Here is a 22,386-nt window from a genome sequence, read left to right as displayed (position 1 = left end):
TTTCAGAGACACCGATCATCTTCTCATGACAGAGTTTAGGTATGTGTCTGAAGGACAGTAAGCAGGGAAAAGGGAGGAGGAAAAACCACAAATGTAACTATGATTGGTGAAATAGTGCTACTGCTAAAGCAATTAGGTCCCAAGGCATTCCTTTAATTGTGGTATTTTAGATAATCATGTGCTTTGGATATTTTTGTTAAGGTTTTTTTTCTGTCTTTTGACTTTGTAGCTACATTAATACCACATTTTTCAGCTTTTCCTTGCCACAGTGGGGATAAGAAATTCATTGTTACTTTAACGGTACTTGAAAGGTTCATGATTTCTGAGGCAAGAAGTACAGAAAACTGCCAAAATTTGGAAGTTTGATACTGAAAACGAGAGTTAGCTGTACTGTAAAATATATGCAGATTATAAAGAAATAGTAAATTAAAAGTTCTCAAAATTTATGGTACTGTTTGCAGTTAATACAAAGGACCTAGGGCTGCACGTGAACAAAAAGGACAGAAAGAGGAAAGGGTTACAGTTACATATTGCGAACTGTCCCGCGGTGGCAGAGGTGCGGCTATGAGGCTCCCCAAGTAGATCATGTCTCCAGAAGTATTTGTAGCGTGTACACTGACTAATTAATTAATTATACATTTTTATCAAAAGCAGGTTACATACAAAAAAGGGGAAGACTAAACATTTAGAAAAACTGTTGACTTTAAGAACATATTTTGAACCTACTCCCTGACTAGTGAGACCTGGCTGTGTGACCGCTCCTGATGTTCTTTCATTTCCCGCTCCCTGCATCTGCTCCCGAACTACATATAATGAAATCCTGTGTGCTGCAGTGATTGTAACACCCGTCAGCCTGGCAGCAGGACCGCGGCGCAGTGTTAGCCGGCGGTGCTTTTCACTGCCCTCTCTCTCGGTACGTGTTTCTTTCTTAGATCTCGTGAGGTCTTTGAAACTTTTCAGTCCCCGGTTGCGCAGCACCCAACGCAGTGCGTTGATGTAGCTTTTAGGGGGATCTACGTTTAAAAAAGAACCTCGCACACCCCGCACACCCCACACCCACCCCGATATGGGTGAACAAACCCCTAGCCGGCTGCCCTGGGGACCTGGCTGAAGTCTGGGCTGAGCAGGCACGCCGGCCCTGCCGGGCGCCGCTGCTGACCCACATCCATCTCGCCGTGCCTGCCAGCAGCTGCTGCGCAGCCTGCCAGCAATGCCAGCTGCTGTAACGTGGAGGAAGGCACCCTCCACCTCCAACACGTGAAACACGCAGTTTGGCAATCGGGCTGGAGCAATAAGCGCTCATGGAAAGGAAAATCTGATTTGCATTTGGGGCCGGGGCCTGACGTCAGCCAGAGCAGGAAGCAGCGGAGTGTGGTCTGGCCCTGCCAAGAAACACACGCCTGTGTCACTCCGCTCTTCCCCCAGCGGAGAGCGAGTCGGGCCAGGGTGGGGACACGCTGTCCAGGTCAGCCCCTTTGAGAAGAGGAAGCATTTGGGGAAAATTAACACTGCACGGCACACAGAGGAAGCAGACGGGCGAGCGTCACGGCCTGAGGCCGTGGTCCCTGCCCTAGGCGTGCACCATGCGTAGCCGCCGCTGATGGCCACGGTGGGGACAAAAGACTCTCCGGAGAGCGACTGCGAAGCCATGACCCTGCCGCAGCCGCCCCTAGCCCTGAAAGGGGGCTCCCCGCCGGCTCTGTACGTTCACAGCATGCCTGCCTGGGTGCTGGAGGATTTCTGCCAGAAGATGGACTGCCTGAGTGACTACGACTGGATGCGATTCGGTGCGAGGGGAATGGGGGCGTGGGGGGGCCGGCAGCAGGGCTGGCGCTGCCCAAGCCGATGGGGCGGCCATGGGGCACACGAGCGGCAGGGCCGTGGGGGCGCGAGGTTGGGGCGAGGTGCGCAGCCGTCCCCACGCGGGGCCCCTGGCCGAGTCGTTGTACAGCGCTCAGGAGAGCGCGTCCTGCACCCAGGGAATTGCCATGCATCAAGCTGTTTTCGGGATCAAGCGAAACCTCTGATTAATAGGTGGAATTCCAGACTTGTGCGTTCCCTCGGCTTCCCCCGGGCAGCCAGGCTCCCTCCCCTCGCTGCCCGCTGTCTTTCGCCCTCCGCTCTCCGTTCTCACTTTATCTTTTGCTGCTTCTCACTGCTTGCCTGTTTTCACAACATCCCTCACGTGTGCTAGATGTCCTATTTTTGTCTGTCTTCCTTCACTCATATTTACTGCCTGTTTTTCTTGGTCCTGGCTGCGTCCAGTTAACAAGTACAGAAAATGTAGTCCCTGAATTTTTTATTCTTTTTTCTGTATCCTAGTCCAAAAAAAATTCTAACCTGAATCTTTTCTTAGTTGGCCTATTTTCCTTTATTTAAGTTGATTTAATTTCATTCAAGACTTTACTAACTCTCTCTGCCGAGTAAACTCTTACCCCAGTTAAACTTGCTGACCTAGGGTGGGATCCATCTCCGCTATCTCCAGATGCATAAAGCTGTATGTCTGGCAGCCTTCTGAAGCCAGCTGAGGTGTGAACTCATGAACCTGTGTTTCCACACGCCCACCCCGGCCCCCAAACCTCCCTCCTTCAGGCTGAGCAAGAAGCACATCCAGTGCGGGTCAGCTGAGGGGGGCTGAGTCAGACAGGCACCTTCGGTGGGTGCCTCCACCAGCCCCCAGAGACCTCAGATGAGCGCAGCTGAATTTACACAAAACCCCAGGACGGAGCGACAATGTGTGTCACCAACCGCTGTTTCAGCACAGTTCGTCCTGGCCTGGCTCCCCGGGCGCTCTGCCCCCGGGCGCTGGGGCTGCCGCCCCGTCCCGCAGGCCGAAGCACGCCGACCGGGAAGGCTGTGGCATAACCCCATCCCAAACACAGGGGCATTCTTGGACACGTTTGTTGCTTTACCGCTCTTGCCACGTCACCCTCCTCTAGCCCACGGCGCGGTACCTCCGATGCCTACGCTGTGGCCGTGCATCGGCTTTGGCGGGAGCTAAGCAGGGCAGAGGATGGCGTGTTGGTAAGCGAGGCGAGCACAGAGCGGGTACCAGCACACTGCGCACTCAGGAATCGGGTCAGCTTTATGTAGGGTCAGCTTTAGTGCAGTACCTCCTGCTCTTAAAAATAGCTGCATATCACCAATAGGCTTATCTGGCTGTAAATAACACCGAGATGATTCAGTTACTATTTGGCGTACCATAATATTGGTGTTTAGTAAGGTAAACAGGAGTGCAGTCTCACCACTGGCTTCTGTTACCTACCTGGGGAGAATCCCACCAGGAATTGAATCTGAACTTATTTTTGTACAAAGTATTAAGGTGAAGGAAGATTATGGGGAAAATAGGCTGAAAAGTGTGACTGGGTTTTCTTTTTGGGTCTCTGATATAACATTTTTTCCAGAATAGTCAAAGGAACAAAAGGAATATCTTAATTCAGGAACTGAGCTTTCTTCATGTCCGCACAGCTCATTTATTGTGATCTTTCCTTTTAAAAGCATGCAAATCAAAAAGCAAAGCCTGTCTCGCACCTTTTGCTCTCCCTGCTTGCACTTGCTTCTTTTTTTTCTAATTTTTAAACAGAAATGCCTGTTGTCTCCCACTAGCCTCCTACGTGATAACTGATCAAACAGAGCTACGGAAAATCAAGTCCATGGAGAAGACAGGGATCAGCATAACAAGAGAGCTCATGTGGTGGTGGGGAGTGAGGCTGGCGACAGTGCAGCAGCTCCTGGACCTGCTGCAAGGCCTGCAGCTCTACCGAGCGGCTCAAGTCATTCTGGACTGTGAGTAGCCCTCCCTTCCCCCCGCGGCGAGTCTGTGCTGCTCAGAGCACCTGCACCCAACCCAGTAAATCTGTCTTGACAGCTGAAGGAACTTTTTGCTGTGAGCCTCACGCTCATATTCTAAAATTTCTCCACTGATTCTCATCTTTCTCGAATGAAATTTGCCGCGGGAAAGGAACAGGTGACATAGAAGAGGAATGGCGGGTCCCTCTAGTTCGCCGTCCCACCTTTGTAGAGGCCCTCTCAGGTGCTTTGAGAGGTACCAAAGAAAGACAGGCTGTGCTCTGAACCAGGCGTGGTGCTTCCGTGCATCAGACAGGGTTTCAAAACAGAGCTTAATTATGCATGTTTTAATTTTTCATATATTATTCTTTCCCCGTGGAATTTTGTCATTATACTCTAATTGTCAGCAAGCTCAGGGTAGAAAAACATACAATGAGGTTTGCCTCTGCAGCCCCCTTTCCTGCAGCACATGAAAAAGGTTATGAAAAACAGACATGGTTTATCGACTACCTCCGTGACTATTTCTGTATCCTGCTCCATATTTTCTCTATTCCTGTCATGTGTTCTCCTCGAGCTCTCCATAAATTAAACAAGCGTAGTCTTTTCTAACTCTTTGCATGTAATTCCTCTCACCTATCTCCAGTTTTCTCTATTTCAGATTTATCTTTTTGAGGTAGGATGATCAGAGTCTGAGCTCAGTGTGCCTAGTTAAGGTAAACAACTGCCTTACAGAAATCACAACACTTTTAAATACAATTTTCCTTTGCATTTTTCTCCATTGAAAACTATGTTTAAATCGCAGCTGTCTGTTTTTGTAAGCCAAATTGTACCCTAATCCAGTTCTACCACGAAATCTGTTGAACCCTGGACAACATACTGTCCTTCTGTATTGAGTTGCCCCAAAAAGTTGGGCGTGGACCACATTCCCCTTTTCACACTTCCTGGAAGTCAGAGGGTTGTATGAATTCTGCCAGTTCTCCACGGAAAATTACGAGACAGAAAAATTACAGTTTTTTGTTATGTGGCCAAAAATGCTTAGAGGAGTCCCTCCCAGGCGCATGTGGGAAACGCTCAGAGCTTGTGAAGGCGATCCCTTCCGTAGGTGGAAAGCGTGCAGGACACCCGCTGCTCCTCAGCCTGCGGCGGGCGGTGCGAGCGCGCAGGTGGTTTGCAGTGACACCGCGAGCGGCGGTTGCGACAGAGCCGTGCGCCTGCACAGGGCAGGGCTGCCAGCCAGCACTCGCTGCGCACCAGCTACAGGCAGTTCTCATGGAAACTCCAATAATGCATCATGGGTTTCTTGACACAGCGTTTCTTTGTGTGGCACTGCCGGTTTTCTGGAGTTTCCTGGCGTTAGCGTGACTTTTAACCCTCGTTCTGGTGTGGCAGAAAAAGATCTTTAATAACGGTATTCTAAATTTCTATTTCCTTTTTGTTTTTAAAGGAATATTAAGTACTACAGCACAAACACCCTTCAAGCAAATTCTGTCTTAGTACATCAAGCGCAATAACTGCAGACCCTAACGGGAGCGTTGCTCAGTTAATGTTGCTGATCTTGGCATCACCATACACAGCCTTTTCTTTCAGCAGATCCTCTTTCTGACTGAACTCAGTCACAGCATTCGGCTTAGGAGTCTCTAACAATTGTTACTCCTTGTTCCTCAGCAAAGCCCAGCAAGCTACAGGAAAGTGAATCCGAATCGGTTTTAACTTGTGTACCAGTGACCCCATTGTTCATTTAGTCACAGCGACTCACTCTGAGCGTCCAGTCTCAGTGACCAGCACTGAAAACAAAATCTTGGTGGTTTGTGTTTTTTTTAATCTATAAATTGCATAAATTTGATCTAGATATCACCAATGCAATAAGCCCGGCTCCCTCATAATGGTATTTTCATGAATACTCTGGAGCAGAGGGTGACGTCCATGATGTGATGACACTTTCGCCCTGTGCCTGCTCAGCATTTAACAGAGCTGATTCCTGGTCCATACAGGGAGTTTCTGGGTGCTCTTATATAACGTGGTGTAACCTACCACACCTTGAACTCTAATTAGTCACAGTCCTCGCCGCCTTTCCCTGTCAGAGCACGTTCGGACAGCTGGCTCATTTCAGTGTATTCCTTTACAGAGTTCATTGACATTTCTGTAATTGCACTTTTTATATTGTGATTTAATATAAAAAAAAAACAAACCTGCATTCTCCTTCTGAGAAACATGAAAGTTGAATCTGAAAAATTACTGAATGTTTTTACCATTACATAATAGTGACAGCAATTTTCAACATATTTTTCCTCTGTCATGGAGAAGGCTGGTTTTATTCAGTTAGGTATGATGCCTTTTCTTTCCCTGGTGGATTAATATTGCCATTTTTGCAAAAGCTCAGTTCAAAGACCTTAGAAAAGTTACTTGTTATAACAACTGAGATGCTGCTGCTCTTACCCCAAGGTAGAGGGTTTTCTCTTCTCTTACAGGCCTTTAAAACAAGACCATGAGTAGATTTAAACTGAGATTAGTTCAGGACACTGCCGTGGGGAATCACTCCAAGAGAAGCATCATGTATTTAATGTCAGAGAGCTGTTGGTTGCAAACCACGACATTGTTGGATTCAGTCTGATGTACAGTGCCGTCGGTAAAACGAGCCCCTGGAAACCCAGAGGCTGCTCAGAGCATCTCTGATCATTAGGCCTGGTCCTGCGTGCCAAGGCCAGAATATGGCACTGGATCAAATCCCGGGAGGCAGCATTTTAAAGCCCCCGACAAGATTGGTTACACAGGAGCCAAGGTTTGTCTCTCTGATTATGTAAAATGCAAAGGATCAGGCTTCCAATCCAAGAGCAGCTTCCAGCGACATTGCTGTTAAAAATAAAGATACAATGCAGACAACAATAGTCATCATCACTGCACAGAAATATTCATCATCCTTCTGTTTGTCTGACTGGATTGCTTTTAAGAGGTATGTCCTTATCACCGTAGCTCGTGCAATACGCACCTGAGTCAGCCTCTGGTACAAGAGGGGACTACCTGCTCTCGCTTGTGCTTCTGTGACCTACTTTATTTTTTATTTTGAGCTTACTCAAAAACATTTTTGAGACTTTCTGGACTTCTCTTGCCACAGGCTGCAAAAACTGAGGGTTTTTCCTGTTAAAAATAACACCCAATCAACTTCCGCCAGGCTGGAGGAGCTTGGTTTCTAAAAATTGTAGTTGGCTGGTGCAAGTAAACAGGGATCTTTATAATGATTTCTGCGGGCTAGATAGTAAATAGGGAAAGAAAATATTAAGAGATCATGGCAAGAAATGAACGTACTCAATTCAGCTCATTAAGACACTGAACTGATTAATAGATCTAACATACCTTTGTTTCTCTGATTTCCTTTATGACAAGGTGTGAACTACAGTATTGGACTGTTCCATGAACGGCTTCATAAGGAGTCAGGAGTGATTTTGGCTTTGACTCCGAATTCTGTAAAGCAGTATGCAGGTGTCCTGGTTTCAACTGCGACAGAGTTAATTTTCTTCCTAGTAGCTGGTAGAGTGCTGAGTTTTGGATTTCAGATGAGAATAATGTTGATAACACACTGACGGTTTAGTTGTTAAAGTTAAACCCATGGGTTGAGATAAAGACAGTTTAATAGGATGGCAAAGGAAGAGAAAATTATAATAATGATAATAATAATAATAAAAGAATATGCAAAACAAGTGATACACAGTGCAATTTCTCACCACCCACTGACCAACGCCCAGCCCGTCCCCGAGCCACAATTGCCGCCCCCCGGCCAACTCCTCCCAGTTAATATACTGGGCGTGACATCATGTGGCGTGGAATATCCCTGTGGCTGGTTTGGATCAGCTGTCCCGGCTGTGCCCTCTCCTCTCCCGGCTTCTTGCGCACCCAGCGGGGCACAGGGAGCTGAAAAGTCCCTGACTTGTGTAAGCACTGCTTAGCAACAACTAAAACATCAGTGTGTTATCAACGTTATTCTCATCCTAAATCCAAAACACAGCACTGCACCAGCTCCTAGGAAGAAAACTAATCCCATCCCAGCTGAAACCAGGACAGAAGGCTATATAAAGAGGGTTTAAAAGAGGATGGAAGGGACTAATCCTGTGGAGTGATCAATTTTTAGGTATGCTTCTGGGTGATCAATATTAATTTTTGTCCCAGATCAATTCAAATGCAATGAAATGATCTTTTTAAAAAAACTACTTATAGTTGCCTTCTATATTGAAGCCCATAGCAGAACTTTATATTAATTTAAGTGGCAGAAAGTCTGGATTATTTTGTTGTTCTGCCATGTGGAAGTAGATAATTTTTTCTGGAACTAACCCAATACAGGCATCCCACTTAGTCATAAGCAGAAGTGATTTCTAGCAGGATCCTTTCAGGTTTAGACAAATCCTTGAAGATTTTACCCTCTACTTCTGATTTTTTATCTATATCAGAATATGCTTACTCAGGAGATTCCTCCTGAGCACCTATGGAGAATACATTGCTTGTTCCATTGGGCACTTTAGAAAACTAAGTGGTCCTTACATCACCGTAATTCTATGCAGCCTGACTTAAAGGAATCAGACCCAACACACAGGTAGATGCTTTGCTGGCAGATTACTTCCAGGAGCGTTCTACCTCCCTTCAACCATTTCTTGTACTACTCTACTCTTCTGAATGTCCATAATAGTAATTTTTTTCTTATGTCAGTTCTTCAGCTTCAGTGGTGACCTGTTTGATGTGCAGGAAGTTGCAAAATTCATGAAAAACGCTGAAAAAATAGGTTGAAAGAGGGAAGTGATTCTAATTTTAGAGACTTCTAGGTCAAAGTACAGCAGGAAAAAGCCAACAACTGCAGAATAGAGGGACTGTCAGTTTTGACTAAAGACCTGCAGGCTGTTCAATAGCTAGTTCCAAAAACCTGTAAAATTTAGGATTTCATAGAATTCTGACACAGTAATAGAGAAGCATACCTGATTTTTCTGAGTTTTAATTTTAAGACCTAGTTTCCTTCAAGCCTGCATTCGTAGGTGACATTGAAGAAAATGGAGACAAACCCCAACCCGAGATCAAAGGAAAACACTTGCCTGACATGAACGTGCCCACTTCTACCATTACTGCCTTTCATATACGCCTACTCTTCAAACCTGAGCACGCTGAAAGTGCCATAGCTTGTCTTCTCCTAAATGGTTCTACTGAACCTCGGTTTTTTATCAGGAGCACAGATTATAAATGAAACATACGGCTTCCTGCTTGTTTCAGATACTCACAATGCTTTGTTTGTACAAAAAAGGAGCACAAAGCTATTATCTGGTTTAAAACGCAAACAGAGGCCTGCGGCTTTTGATGCCAAGATCACCACCATGCTTAGGATACAAAGCTGATAAACAGCATGATAAAAACCCCTTTGTGTTAATACTTGTGCTTATTTTCTTTTATATAAAAATAAAACATTAGTTTTGATTTTTAAGAAAATGCTAAATGGATTGCTGATAAAAGGTGCCAAGGAGAAACAAAAGTTTAGAGCTAATTTCTTATTGTGAGAGGCTATATAACTTTTGCATAGTCATCGCTGGTATTTGTTTGAAGCTATCACTTCTTATTATTTTCCAGTAGTAGTTAATGTCATTAATATGGTCTGAATTTAAATACCAATAGTATTCCAGTAATTTAACAATAAATTGCTTGAATGTTAATTTTAATGTTCATGTTAACTTACAGTCTGTTTTCCTGACTAGGATTATTTCCTGATAACTGATTAGAGTCAGACTGTTTTCCCTGGCAATCTTCATCTTTCCTTTGTTCTCTTTTGAAGGGACATCAGCCTCTAATATTACCAGCTCCGAAAAAGAAGAGCTGGTAGAGCCGCCCAAACAGGAGAACATATCTTTAACTCCCACAGAAAACAAAAATAGAGATAGAGAAAATGAGATAAGCCTGCTGCCATCACCAGACTCTTCACATCTGGCAGTATCCCCAGCTGGTAGTAAGTACAGTAATAGATTCTGAATTTGCTCTCACGTTGAAATGACCATATAGACAAGACTGCTCCCCGTTCGCGCTCAGTGTAGCGTAATGAATATATTGCTCTTCAGAATGGTCACGTTTGAACATTTGCCTTTTTCCCAGCCCTGTTGTCACCTGAGCTCTTTATTCCTAACTTCAGCACACGGCCTCCTGTTCCTCCTTCCCGGAGCTCTCTCGGCCTTGAGAGACGCTGGCTGTATCTGACCTGTGGGATCTCAAGACGCTTCCCAGGTCTCCATGAACACCCTGGTCCCACCCTGGCTCCATACAAAGACTAGATCAGCGCGTACATTTCCTGCCCCGTGTCCCTCTCTAGGTGCAAAATAACCCTAGGCCAGAAGAGCGCCGTGCGCGGGTCGGGTCGGCAGGCCCCTCACCGGGAAGGGGAGGGAGCGGGACCACGGGACATGCTGAGGACAGCATCTGACCAACGGTGTTGACACGGGGAGCTCTGTGCCCCCGAGCCAGCACCGGAGATCTGCATAGTCATCTTGCAAAGAGGAACCAGGAAAACGGCTCCCTGTTTTCAGTGTGTTTCACATTTTGGCGGCTTGCCACAGATTATCCCTGGTTAGGAAATTCAACAAAATGCCCCAGACCTTCATGATTAGTCACAGGCTGTGGTATTACAAAAGTAAGGCATATTTTCGATTTCAGGTGCGGTTTCTGAAGGAGTCTTGTATTCACTCCCTTCTCCACCACCTCCTCCAAGAGACCTTTTGAAATCCTTAGAGTCAAATCCTCCTGTCTCGTCAAGTGTGAAGGTAAATCCCGTTAGCATGCATTGATTATAGCCATCAGAATTGTCTTTATGACATTCTGTGTTTTTTTAAATTAAAGTTTACCCCTCTACTTGTATAAATATAGATCTAGTGAAAAAGCGGGGCTTGATTACGGTTTGTTCGGACTGAATGTAATACTAACGCTTCAGTTAGATTACTGACGGTTTACATCACTTTTTTTGCCAGTGAAGGACCAGTGAGGGAAAAGATTCACAATACTGCATAGCTCAGCATGGATAATGGGCCCGCAAATAGCAATTAATTTTGAAGGAATTTCCAGTATAGATTTTATAGAGTACTTAACATTTCTGGGGTGGCCATAGGACAGTGCAATATATACCACTGACTAGTCAGAATGGCATGGGTCTTTTGGTTTAATTTTATACTTAAAATGGGGTTTCCACTCAACTCTGGGCTAGTATCAAGTTTAAGTCAGGTTGCCCAGAGCCTTGTGTAGCTGACAATCGAAAATTTCCCAAGGATGGAGGTTCTGCCGCCTCTCTGAGCCCCTGTTCCAATGCTCAACCATCTCACTGTGAGGAGTTTTTCTCATATTCCTCATGATTTCAGCACAGAGTCTCCTGTTCCTTCGTCCCTATGTTACCGAAAAACACGGTAAAATCAGAAACAACCCTTTAACACCAATTTAGTATTAAAGAGCAGGCATTCTTTATTCACGGCGCCAGATGCACGGGGGATCGCTCCTCCTGGCGTGCATACCTCACACACCTTTGCCATACAATTTATAGTTCAAAAATTTACCTATTCAAACATATTCATTATTGTCCTTTCTACTGATTGGTACAAACTTGCTCGTTCCACATGTAGATTACTGCCTAAACTCAGTTGTCTTCTTCTATTGCTCTCTTCTGAGTAGGTGGTGTTACTTGGGTCGGTGGTGGTCCATGAGTCAGTGGTCGCGATCTCCCCCTGCCGGAATTACCTTTTACCTTTTTGGCTCTCAGTCCCGGCAGTCCTGGCCAGTTTTCTCAGTCCACTACATGAAACCACATTTTGTCATCCTTTTCTGACAGAAGCACATTGTCTATTGTTTCGTTCTCATTAACGATTACCGAGGGACTAAAATGCAGATCAAAGAATACACTGATTGGTATACTCCATGTCCCCAGACTTAACGTCCAGTTGGATTGGGCTGTACAAGGAGTATAGCGACATCCATGGTTGGTTAATTCTATCGCTCTGGTTACACCTATAGCTCTCCTGCCTTTAAGGAAGTCTAGCCAGATCTGTCCTGTGCGTTCTCAGAGTGCTTCCCAGATCCATGCGCACACTCTGGTCCCACCATGGTTCTGTCTTGGCCTGTTTTCTTTGGTTTATTTTGTTTGAGTTTTTTTTAAAGATTTGTTTTAAGACTTCAAACTCTTCCAAAATAACATGGTTTGAGAGCATCAGCCAGAAGAGAAGATTGCTACAAAGAATGCTGTAGTTTCAGAGTTTGAGAGGGAGTTAATGTTTTGTTTTCTCAAGTCTGGAGCACATTAAGGTTGTGAAAGCTGCGTGCTGCAGTGGAACGCTGATAACAATTGCCATTAGGACTTGCCATGCCGGAAGCAACAAATTATTGTGCAACCAGTGCCAGATGCTTCAGAAGTAGATGTGAAATTCCCATCAGACATAAATACATTATGAGGGAACCTACTTTCTGATCCAACTGTTTCCTAATATATGCCCCAGCCATAAAGATTAGTAAGTTTTTTAACTTAAACTAACATCACTCCAAATAAATATATGGACTTTTAAACAAACTATGTCTGTTTCCTGGGAAAGGTGTAAATGCAAATTGGTTACTGTTTTCAAGTCTTGTCTGCTATGCAAACTTTTTACCTCAGCAAAACACACCAAGGCAGGTATTACAAAGCGAAACCCTAATGAGTGATTGCACAGTACCTTTCACAGTTTCTTTCAACAATCACAGTGATTGCTTAAATCATGGAAAAGAAAATATGACACCTGAAAGAAGGAACAAGCACACCAATTTTCATGAGATAAACTTGTTTGTTCTACAAATTTGTAGCCTTGCAGCTCTTCTACTCCTCAGCAGGAGACAATGACTGACCTCCCCAGTGGGAGCCTTTTGTGGACCCAGAGGGAAGTTGCTAATGCCACAAATGGTTTCAGCGAGAAGAGCAGAATTTGTGAAGGTACTTTTGCGGATGTCTACAAAGGTCAGAGGAACAACGTAGCATATGTCATCAAAAGGCTGAAAGAGGCAAGTACTCCACCTTTTCTTTTTCTTTGAAGGGCGTATGTTGTTGTTTAATATTGTTTGGGCAAGGAACCAGAATGGCTACACAAGAGGAGAGGTAAAAAGGGAATGATGTAAAATAAACCCACATTCAGCAAACACGTACGAGAGACACTTTGCTCATGTGAGTAGTTCTATTAACTCTGTCCATGGGAGTAGCCTGCAACGTAGCTACCTGTGTTGATGATTGGATCAGAGGTGTCTTTACACTGGCTTTTGTTCTAATTTTCAATTAATTTTGACAAAAGTTGCCGCCAGTGACACTTGCCTATTTTCTCAAGTAACTTGTCATCTAGAGACTAAAAGATCGTTATAAATGAAACATCTTAGTACTTACTATTGACGGTCTATTGCATGTTTTCATGTTTCAGGCGGAATGCACAAGCCCGAACTCCATCCAAAGGTTCTTTCATACAGAAGTACAGATTTGCTTCCGGTACGTGGTTGTTGGATCGACGTGCCCACCTCCAGGCGCGGTGCTCTTCTGGGGAGAGCGGGGCTACGCGCCACCCTGGCGGGAGCCCTGGGGACGCAGCAGTCCTCCCGGCAATGCTGCAGTCCCTGCTGGGCCACCAGGCGCTCTGCCAGTCCCTGAGATGGGGAGGAAGCGGTGCTTCCCAGAGCTCTGTATCCCTCCTACTTGCTCAGGACGGGGCTGCGCTCTAACGATCCCTCTCTTTGCTGCTAGGTTACTTAGCCCTCTGCGGTACTGCTTGGGGCCATTCTGGGCTTCCAGCTGCCCTGAGTTCAGGAATTTAGTCCAGCTCAGGAATGTATTTTTCTGTGTTGCTCTTATTTCATTTGCAAACCATTGTTGATCTGTGCCCACAGGTGTTGTCACGTCAACATTTTGCAGCTGCTGGGCTTCTCAGTAGAAACGGGACTGCACTGTCTGATATACCCGTACCTGCCCAACGGATCACTACAGAACAAACTTCAGTGTCCAGTAAGCAAATAATCCGGGTCTCTTATCTATCTGTGATTACAAGTCTTGTCCTGTTAATGTGTGAAAAGCAATTATACCTCTTTGAATTCTGAGAAACAGCAAAAAAAAAGAAAAAAAAAAAATTTGCACATATTTTGACTGCAAGTGCCGGGCAGGCTGCAGCCCTTTTCCTGTTGTTCTACTGCAAAGCAGATCGGGTCAGCAGGAAGGTTCTGCTGTGCAGCCTTTAAATTTTTAAAGTAATAAGGAGTCAGCAGCATGTCTCTATTCATATTGTAATATTTCATTGGATTTGGAATTATGTTTCTGTAGAATCCATCTTATTCATTGGCATGATGTGCTATGAGGTTTTACAAGGGCGTAAAAGGCAACAGTTTGAGATGTTCACACCTACAGAAAGGGCGTTTGCAGAGGGGACCGTAAGGCAGAGAAACACCAGAAAAGCAGTCGATCAAAAGCAGCACTGTGCCTCAGTCGTGGCCAGTACGGTGCTTCGGACAAGCACGGCAGGCAGAATAGGCAGCACACTATGTAAGGGTAGGTTCCTTCCTTGGCCTGGAAATCATCTCTTTCTGCCTTGGACCAAACTTTTGATTTAGGTCAGCAGGAGTTTTGATTGGGACTAAAACTAGGTCTGTGGTTTTCAAAACTACTAATGTCTTACCGGTTTTTAGTCTGTAAAATACCGATTTTTCGTCACTTCCTTGCAGGCTGATTCTGCTCCACTGACCTGGGAGACGCGAATTAGCATTTCCACAGGACTCATCCGAGCAGTGGAGTATTTACATAATTTTGGAATTCTCCACGGGAATATCAAAAGGTGAGGGTTTGGCATATCAGCACTTCCTTGGTCACCTGTTAATTCCAGGATTTCTTTAACAATAGTGGCTGAAAGTTCATGCAGCTTTGAAATCCCTTTGCAGTATCTTTCTGCTGTCTCTTGTTCTGTAGGGGGTTTGCCGTTTTACGTTTAATCTGTCTCTCTTTTCTGAAAGATGGAAGTATATTCTTCTGAAGTAATTTTTGGAGGGCTTGTTCTTCCCCCTCTCTCTACCATTCCTCGACCTTTCATTCATACACAGCATCGCCAAACGCTGGAAACTTTCAGCGCTTAAATTTATAAGTGTAAAACTGTAATTCTTTAGCTCAGGTTAAAGTAATTACCTGACCAATAATGCTATTTGTCTTTCTTTATCACAGCTCAAATGTCTTGTTGGATGAAAACTTTACACCCAAGCTTGGACATTCAGGTCTGCGACTGTATTCTGCTGATAAAAAATCAGAATATGCTATGGTGAAAACCAAAGTCCTACAAGCTTCTCTTACTTATCTACCAGAAGATTTTATCAGACATGGGCAGTTAGCAGCAAAAGTTGATATATTTGCCTGTGGCGTGGTAGGTTGCCTTTTTTCCATGTTCTGTTGCATCCTCTGGTGCTTGTAGATAGGAAATTGGATATAAGAGCGTGTGCCTCATATGGTTGTTTTGCTGGTAATTTCACGTCATAGCTGCTGGCTATATAATGTGTCGAAATCCGGCTTTTAGTTATGTTCACACTCCAAATATACTTCAGTTTGTAGCAAAGTGAGGTGAATCTTTTGAATAACAGAAACAAAATTTTTCTTGTTGCAAAAAAAATTATTACTGCTGATCATTTAAAATAAAATAAAAAAAAGAGCAGCAGCAGAAAGACCACAGTTAGGTTCTCAGAGTTCTGCAGATTTGCCACATGAACTGCTACAAACATCACCAGTTAATCTGGAATTTCAACTAAAATAATTGATAATCTGTGATGTCACCTGTCTCCAGGTGTTTCCATTTAAATAGGAAGCTACTCTGTTCAGTGGGATTTCTTATCTAGATTTAGAATTACTTTCTTCTCATCCTTTGTTTCAGCAATATCTATTGTATCTAACTATAAAATTGATTTGGCTCTGGGGCTGGATCTAAAGTGTCATAAAGGTTGCCCAGATCTGGCATTGTTAAGCCATGTGAAGTAAAAATACAAATTGAAAATGCCCTGGCAGTTCAATATTTCATAGTTACAAAACTCATTTTTAAAAATAGAATTAATTCTGAATGAATTGTTTTATCTTTCAAATATTCTTTCTAGGTCTTAGCAGAGATACTGACAGGGATTAAGGCACTGGATGAAGGAAGACACCCTATTTATCTGGTAAGAAAATGCAGGAATAATGAATACCGACACACGTGAATGGGGTTGCTGTCATAAAATGAATTTTCATTTTACATGAATAGTTTGTTATTTGCAGTCTGCTGTACACGTCCTGAAGAAGGGATGTTTAGGAGCCGTATCCTGGTTCCATTAACAGCAGTAGCCTACCTGCCTGTAGACAGAAGCAGAATATAGATTCCCATTTCACACACCACACCCTGGCCTGATTACATTAGGAGATACTCCAGAATAACTGGTGTTCAGATAAACGCTTATTTAAGAGACAAGGCTTTGTGCTGAAATGCTGCTGCATGGTTTTTATCTGCCAGAAAGAGGTGTTATGAGCCGAACCGAATGGGGAAACATGAGTAGGCGGTAACTGCAGTTGCTCATGATCGTGTTTATCAGGCGTTTATGTATTGCACCAGTGTCTGGAATTTATATCCTGGCCAATTTGCCCAAGCTGTGATTAGAGTTACACAAACTGCTTTCACAAGCAACCAGAACTGGCCGGGCTCACTGAATGCCATTAACACCACCTTCGGGAAAGCAGCCTCTACCTGTATTCCTTCTATGGGCTATGCTCCTTCTGCTTTGCCAGCTTGTTGAAGCCTTTGAGGGGAAAACGACGGTATTCTTTCTCACTGTTTCCAAGCAATTCAGCAATGTTCAAGTGGGTTCAGAAAATGAAGGGTCCTAGGTTTCAGATTTAACAAATGTTTGAAAAGTCTGGTGCAAGAAGGCTGCTAAATACAGCGTTGATTATTCTTCATTCCTATAAACGGGCAGAAGCCTGGAAGAGCTGGGTCTGCTTTAGTGAATGTGGCACTAGACACATGCAGAGAAAACCTCTGGCCTTTTCTCTCCTCTGAAAACAAACACTTCTGTCAGTTGCATGGATGGTGATTCTTAAAGCTTTTAGGTCTGTAAACCAGCCATTAAGGAGCAATAATAACAAATATATGGCAAGACTCACATTCTCAGTGATTCAGCCAGAAATTAGTGTTTATGTTAATTCTGCCTTCACTAATGTGTCTCTTTCCTTTCAACAGAAAGATATGATTGCTGATGAAATCCAATTAGTGAAAGAAAGCTCATACCCTAAAGTGAAGAATTTTGAAAAGCTAGCTGCCAAGGAAATATGCTGTAAATACCTAGACAGGAAAGCGGGACACTTGCTGGAAGAGGTTGCTATTGCTTTTGCCTCAGCCATCTGCCTTTGTCTGAGAAAGAAGAATTCTAACATAGCAGAGGTAATATTTCAGATACACGACCAAGATTTTAGTCTTCTTGACAGCAAGGTCTTAAGCCACAACATTCATGCCTTACCTATTTTTGAGAGTGTTGACATAGGAGAATACGTGTAAGCAGGGGCACAGGAATTATTCTGCATTCACAGATTTTGTTGTTAAAAACAGGTGATTAAAATTATGGAAATAGCTGAAAACAAATTAAGAGAGCATTACATCTGTGAAGGCAGCACTTCTGGATTCTCCATGAACACTCCAGAAGAAACTGATGACGAGACGACTGGTGTCAGCATGGACGTGCCTTCTGCGGGAGAGAACAGAGAGGACAGCACGCAGCCAGCGATCCTGACGAGTGCCGACCCATGCACACCTTTAACAGGAGTGCTGTCACCTGACATTTACTGCGGACAGACGTCAAGGGTCCCTTGTGAATCAGATGAGTCGAGTAGTTTTGTATGGAACCCTTCGGAAAGTTCTATGGGTGAGCTACCCAGCAAGAGCTGTAGCAAGTCAGAAAATGCGGCAGCTGCCGATTACAGGGTCGAGCAGGAAAATCCTGCAAACAGGCTCCAGGAAAGAAACGCGACGTGCACCAAAAGTGATGGCGTCTTGGAGAGAGCGGCTACTGCACAGAGCACCTTTCAACAGGAAGGTGCAGACCTTGACTCTTCATGTTCTTCCCCAGGTAAACCGAGATAACCCTGAAGGGCACTCGCAGAACACTCAAAAGCGTACGATCTTCAAGCTGCTTTGGCTGAACGGCCCACGCTCCTGTTACGATAACTGAACTCTTTGTAAAAGCGCTCTAGTATTGTAGGGACAAATCGCTCTCTTCTCCAGAACCGCTTATCTTCTTCTTCCTACTCCTAAACACATTTCAGTAAATCCTTCTCCTCGGTTATGATTTTGCCAGTAAATGTACAAAATGTTCTCTCCTTTTCTACCAGATTTTTTTCCTAAGTCAGGTTTGTTGGTTTGGTTTCTTTTTTAATTTAAAAATATTGTCTATTCCTTAGACAATAGGTGGAGTCTTTTCTCAATATTTGGGCTTTTTTTTTGTTTTTCAGCATTAGCCAGAGAGACATCTTGGAAAATAAAGATAAATGACCAAAAAAAGAAGCTCATGGAAAATATTCTGCTGTATGAAGAAGACAAATTAAACAGTTCTGAACTTTTTGAATCATAAAGTGGATGGATTTGTTAGCAGCGGCCAGCTCAGGGGAAGAAACAAGGACCGTCTCCTCATTAGAAGGGTGGTAAAAGTGTACCTTTCATGTAAGGTTAAGTAGCATATTTGGGTCAGAAACATTAGCCCTGACTGAGGAAAACAAAGGTGATCACACTGAGAAGAAACTGAAAATACCTGTTCTGAAGCAGATTAAAGCACAGTGCCACCCTGTAAACAGAAATGCCTTCTTCCTTTTCATCTGCAGTGTAAACAGACACGACAGACACAACTGCCAAAATAATTCACCATCCTTTTGCAGTGTATTTCGGAAAGCGTCTACATAGAATGTATGTCGTATTGAAAACCACAGCCCTAGAAGCTATGGGGCAAGCACCGATGAGTAGCCAGTTGCGGTGCCCCTTACTGTTATCCCACTGTGTACAAGCAGACAGAAATCGAGAGGCTGGAGCAGGTTTCAGTTTTCAAATGAATCCGTCTTATCCCACAGGATCTTGGTCCGCATGCTCAGAAACACTGCATTACCAGAGAGGGAATTTTTGTGCAAGTTCTCAGATATATTCTACGTGACTCAAGCTCGACGTGGATCGCACTGAACGTAGCTGTAATAACTTGAGCCGTGTGAGTCTGCTCTGCGAGCTGCTCTACTACATATATGCATATGACACCATCTGAAGTCTGACCTTTAAATTTCACTGTCAGGAGCTCTACACAGTATTTAATATTTCATAAGAGTCTTTTTGGAAGGTAATTTTTTCTAAGTGTCCTTTACATGTTGTTAAGGTTTCTAGTTGTGTTTCACATAGTAACTGCTGTATGTTTTGCATTAGGGACGTTTTTAATTTAAAATATCTTTAATTTTGTTATAGGTCACTTGAAATTTGATTTGTTATATTTATTTTGGCAATGGGTTGAAGGATCAGTGAAAGAGAAGCTAGTGAGTGGACCCGTTCACGGTGCCACACTCCCACGCCTTCCCCGAGGGGCACTGTGTTGCCCGTGTCTCGGCTCATCCGGCGTTAGCAGCCGCAGGGCCAGCCTCAGCGACCACGCTTAAAGAACAAACACAGAAACTTGTATGCTGTCGTATTTATTATCAAGTGAAAGGCCCCTTAAGGAAGTGTCACTTTAATTGCTATGACTATTTATTATTTGTAATGGTGTTGGCATATGCCGCTCTTGTGCAGCCTAAGGAAATATGGGTTTATTGTAAACAAAAAACTACCAGAACGTGTAGCTCAGCTTACAGACGGGTGGCTGCTGCCTCCTTAGCACAGGTAATAGGGCTGGGGGTACAGACGTGGCTAAAATTCACAATGGAGTTCAGGGAATACTTTAAAGAATATTAATGTCTATGTAATACTTTTCATTACTGTAGTTTTCCTGGCTTTGCATGAAGGGCTCCAAGTAAGGCCTCATATCTTCTACCTTCGTGCAGTACCTCGTTCACTGTAGGTACTATTATGAGCAAGTAAAAGTATTTTAACTAAAGACCTGAGTATTAAATCATCTACGCCTCCATCAAATCGATTTCTACATAAAAAACTGGTAAAATTCCGTAATTATAAGTGCCTTGGATACTGTCTATATACTTACAGTGTCAATTTTTTTATTTTACCAGAACCAAACCGAGAAAACATCGGTACTGACACAAGACACATTGAGTATGTTCAGATTGGTCAATAACTGCTTAATTCTACATGAGATTTAATTGAGATACTTTGTGGTGCTGAAAATTTAATATTTGTTGTTTTTCATGGGCATATTTTGGGAGGTCCGTGGTCAATACCTTGGTCTCCTCCAGGAAGAAATGCGTACAGACACGCCCCAGGGCCGATGCAAACCCCAAGTTTTTTAAACTGAGAAACATATTCTAGACACGGTTCTGTCTTACGAAAACTCTTTACAGGCTTTGTTCTCCTGTAGTCACAAAATGAAATTGTTATTCTTTGCCTTGTTCCATGTTAGTTTTAAAATATTCTGAGGTGACGTACACGGTCTCATAGAGTTACAGAATATATACAGAATATAATGTAACGTACATAAGACACTGCGTAGTCTGACAATAATGGCACTCCGCTACACAACTTGGCTATTCAGTATAATGTGTGTTTTAATCTCAACTTGGCAAATTTATACATTACCATTTACTAATGCCTTTGTGAATAAAAAAAAACTGAAAAAAAATCCTTTCTTTATTGTCTGCTTTTTCATTATTTATGGCACAGAAAAACATGTCGCAATCCTCCCTGTTTAGGTAAATGTGTTTGCAGGGACGCAGCTCAAGGTCTCATTGTACACGCTTGTTAGTCATTATTAGTACAGAGATGTTTATTCAGGCTTCATTCACTGTTAAATAGCTGATTTTTTCCTTTGAGGTGGCCCTAGAGAAAAATTTCACTCTAAAAGTTACAAGGATTACTGACGTACAACTGACATTTACTGTTGTTTAGACACACAGTCTATAGCATCTTTTATCCTTAAGACATCGTAGCTCTTTGTCAAAAATAAAGGACAACTCTGCTTTTTTTAATCCATGAACACTCAAATAAAGGCACAGAATACAAATTCTGTAAAAATACATTTGTTACAGAGATGTAGAACTGCGCAGGTAAAACTAATTTGGAGATTAACACCTCCCAAAAGACCTAGAGGCTGAACATCACCCTATATTGTTGATTAATGATTTATAATGAATTATAAATTCGTTGACACATTATTCTATTTTTTCTTGTATGTTTATTAATGTGAATAAATACCAACATGGAAGCGTCATGCCTACTAGCAAATCTCCGCATTTAAATATGTAGAGTGTGAAGAAAGCTGCATTACACAGTGTTCGAGGTTGCTAATTGTTACGTAACAAACTAGCAAATTTTTCTGCAACCGTTGGCTGCATCTTATGTATCCTTTGCACTAGAACATCCTTCTGTCTAAAAATGAAAGGTCCTTGCTATAAAATACACCGTTCCCAACATGTGATAGGGTTGGGGTTTTTTTCAGGCAACAGTGAAATAGATGTATTTCCTCACATTTGATGAATTGTATTTCCTGGTGCTGTTTCTTACACAGTTGCTGCCATTTGTTAAAGTAAATGGTAAATTTCCCTGAACTGAAAGACTGGGCTACACCTGATACCAAAATTCGCAGACACTATCCTTCAAAGTCCGAACCTCCCCATAAGAGGAAGCGGAGTATCCAGAAAGTTCCCAAAATAAAACTCAATAGCAACAAAGTCACTGTTAAGCAGGCATCCTTTATTATGGTGCTGGGGATTGCTCCACCATGAGTGCTCCAGTGATTCGGTAAACTTCTAAAGATTATACGCTATAAAGGCATACATAGTCATAGGGTTCCCGAGGATTCATTAACATATGTAAAAGTTCAATCTGCGTGCACAGTTGGCTTCCTTAGTGGTCTTTGGGGGTCCTCCAGTGGTCTCTGATGGTCTTCCTCACCTGTCCACTGGTTGAACTTTGGGTTTCCTTTGCCCATATATAGTCATTGAATTAGCTCCTCAGTCCTTTGGCCTTGGACTATCACAAGGGGCTGATTTAAACTAGTTCCTCGAGTGCTTATCTCGGCACTGATGTCTCGAGTCTATGTTATCAATGAATTTATGAGCTTATTCAAGGTCTTTTTAATCCTATCTGGCACCAAGCTGCATTCTTCAAATACCTAAAACTATCTTTGCAAGGGAGGAAACCACAAGAGAACAAGGATGCTTACAATAGGGTCTGAGTCAGGGACTGTCAGGGGTTTAGTCCTTTCGCACCTTCAGGCATTCCAGGGAAGCGAGTGCACAAGGACAACTCAACCACACACGGGACTGATCTATGCACATTATTATTAAGCAGACTCTTTTTGTGTTTACAACTTGAACCTGCAGTTGAAAAACTCAAAAAAGTATTTCAAAATATAATTCCTACAGGAGAATAGCATCATTCAGAGAAAACAACTACCCTGTTATCTATGCAA

At 43.4% G+C, this 22,386-nt stretch overlaps 1 protein-coding gene across 1 annotated transcript; it reads left to right on the top strand.

Moving 5' to 3' along the window:
* The first annotated feature begins 1,341 nt into the window (after positions 1 to 1,341).
* On the top strand, positions 1,342 to 20,572 carry IRAK2 (interleukin 1 receptor associated kinase 2). Its single transcript, XM_075095571.1, has 13 exons — positions 1,342 to 1,787; positions 3,607 to 3,786; positions 9,590 to 9,760; positions 10,459 to 10,565; positions 12,619 to 12,813; positions 13,221 to 13,285; positions 13,681 to 13,795; positions 14,506 to 14,615; positions 14,996 to 15,191; positions 15,910 to 15,972; positions 17,025 to 17,225; positions 17,391 to 17,907; positions 18,290 to 20,572. The coding sequence occupies exons 1-13, from the start codon at positions 1,601 to 1,603 to the stop codon at positions 18,406 to 18,408; spliced, it is 2,226 nt and encodes a 741-aa protein (XP_074951672.1). The 5' UTR covers positions 1,342 to 1,600; the 3' UTR covers positions 18,409 to 20,572.
* The last annotated feature ends 1,814 nt before the right edge of the window (positions 20,573 to 22,386 follow it).

This window comes from Phalacrocorax aristotelis, chromosome 6 (assembly GCF_949628215.1).
Source record: "Phalacrocorax aristotelis chromosome 6, bGulAri2.1, whole genome shotgun sequence".
In the NCBI taxonomy this organism is placed as follows: Eukaryota; Metazoa; Chordata; class Aves; order Suliformes; family Phalacrocoracidae; genus Phalacrocorax; species Phalacrocorax aristotelis.
Note: the sequence above shows the minus strand (reverse complement) of the source record. Positions and strands in the feature narration are given on the sequence as shown.

Bases quoted from the DNA above. Each gene is read 5' to 3' on its own strand.
- IRAK2 (XM_075095571.1), top strand. From the start codon at position 1,601: ATGGCCACGGTGGGGACAAAAGACTCTCCGGAGAGCGACTGCGAAGCC. The intron at 13,286-13,680 runs GTACGTGGTTGT...CTGTGCCCACAG, and splicing joins GAAGTACAGATTTGCTTCCG to GTGTTGTCACGTCAACATTT. The intron at 15,973-17,024 runs GTAAGAAAATGC...TCCTTTCAACAG, and splicing joins GAAGACACCCTATTTATCTG to AAAGATATGATTGCTGATGA.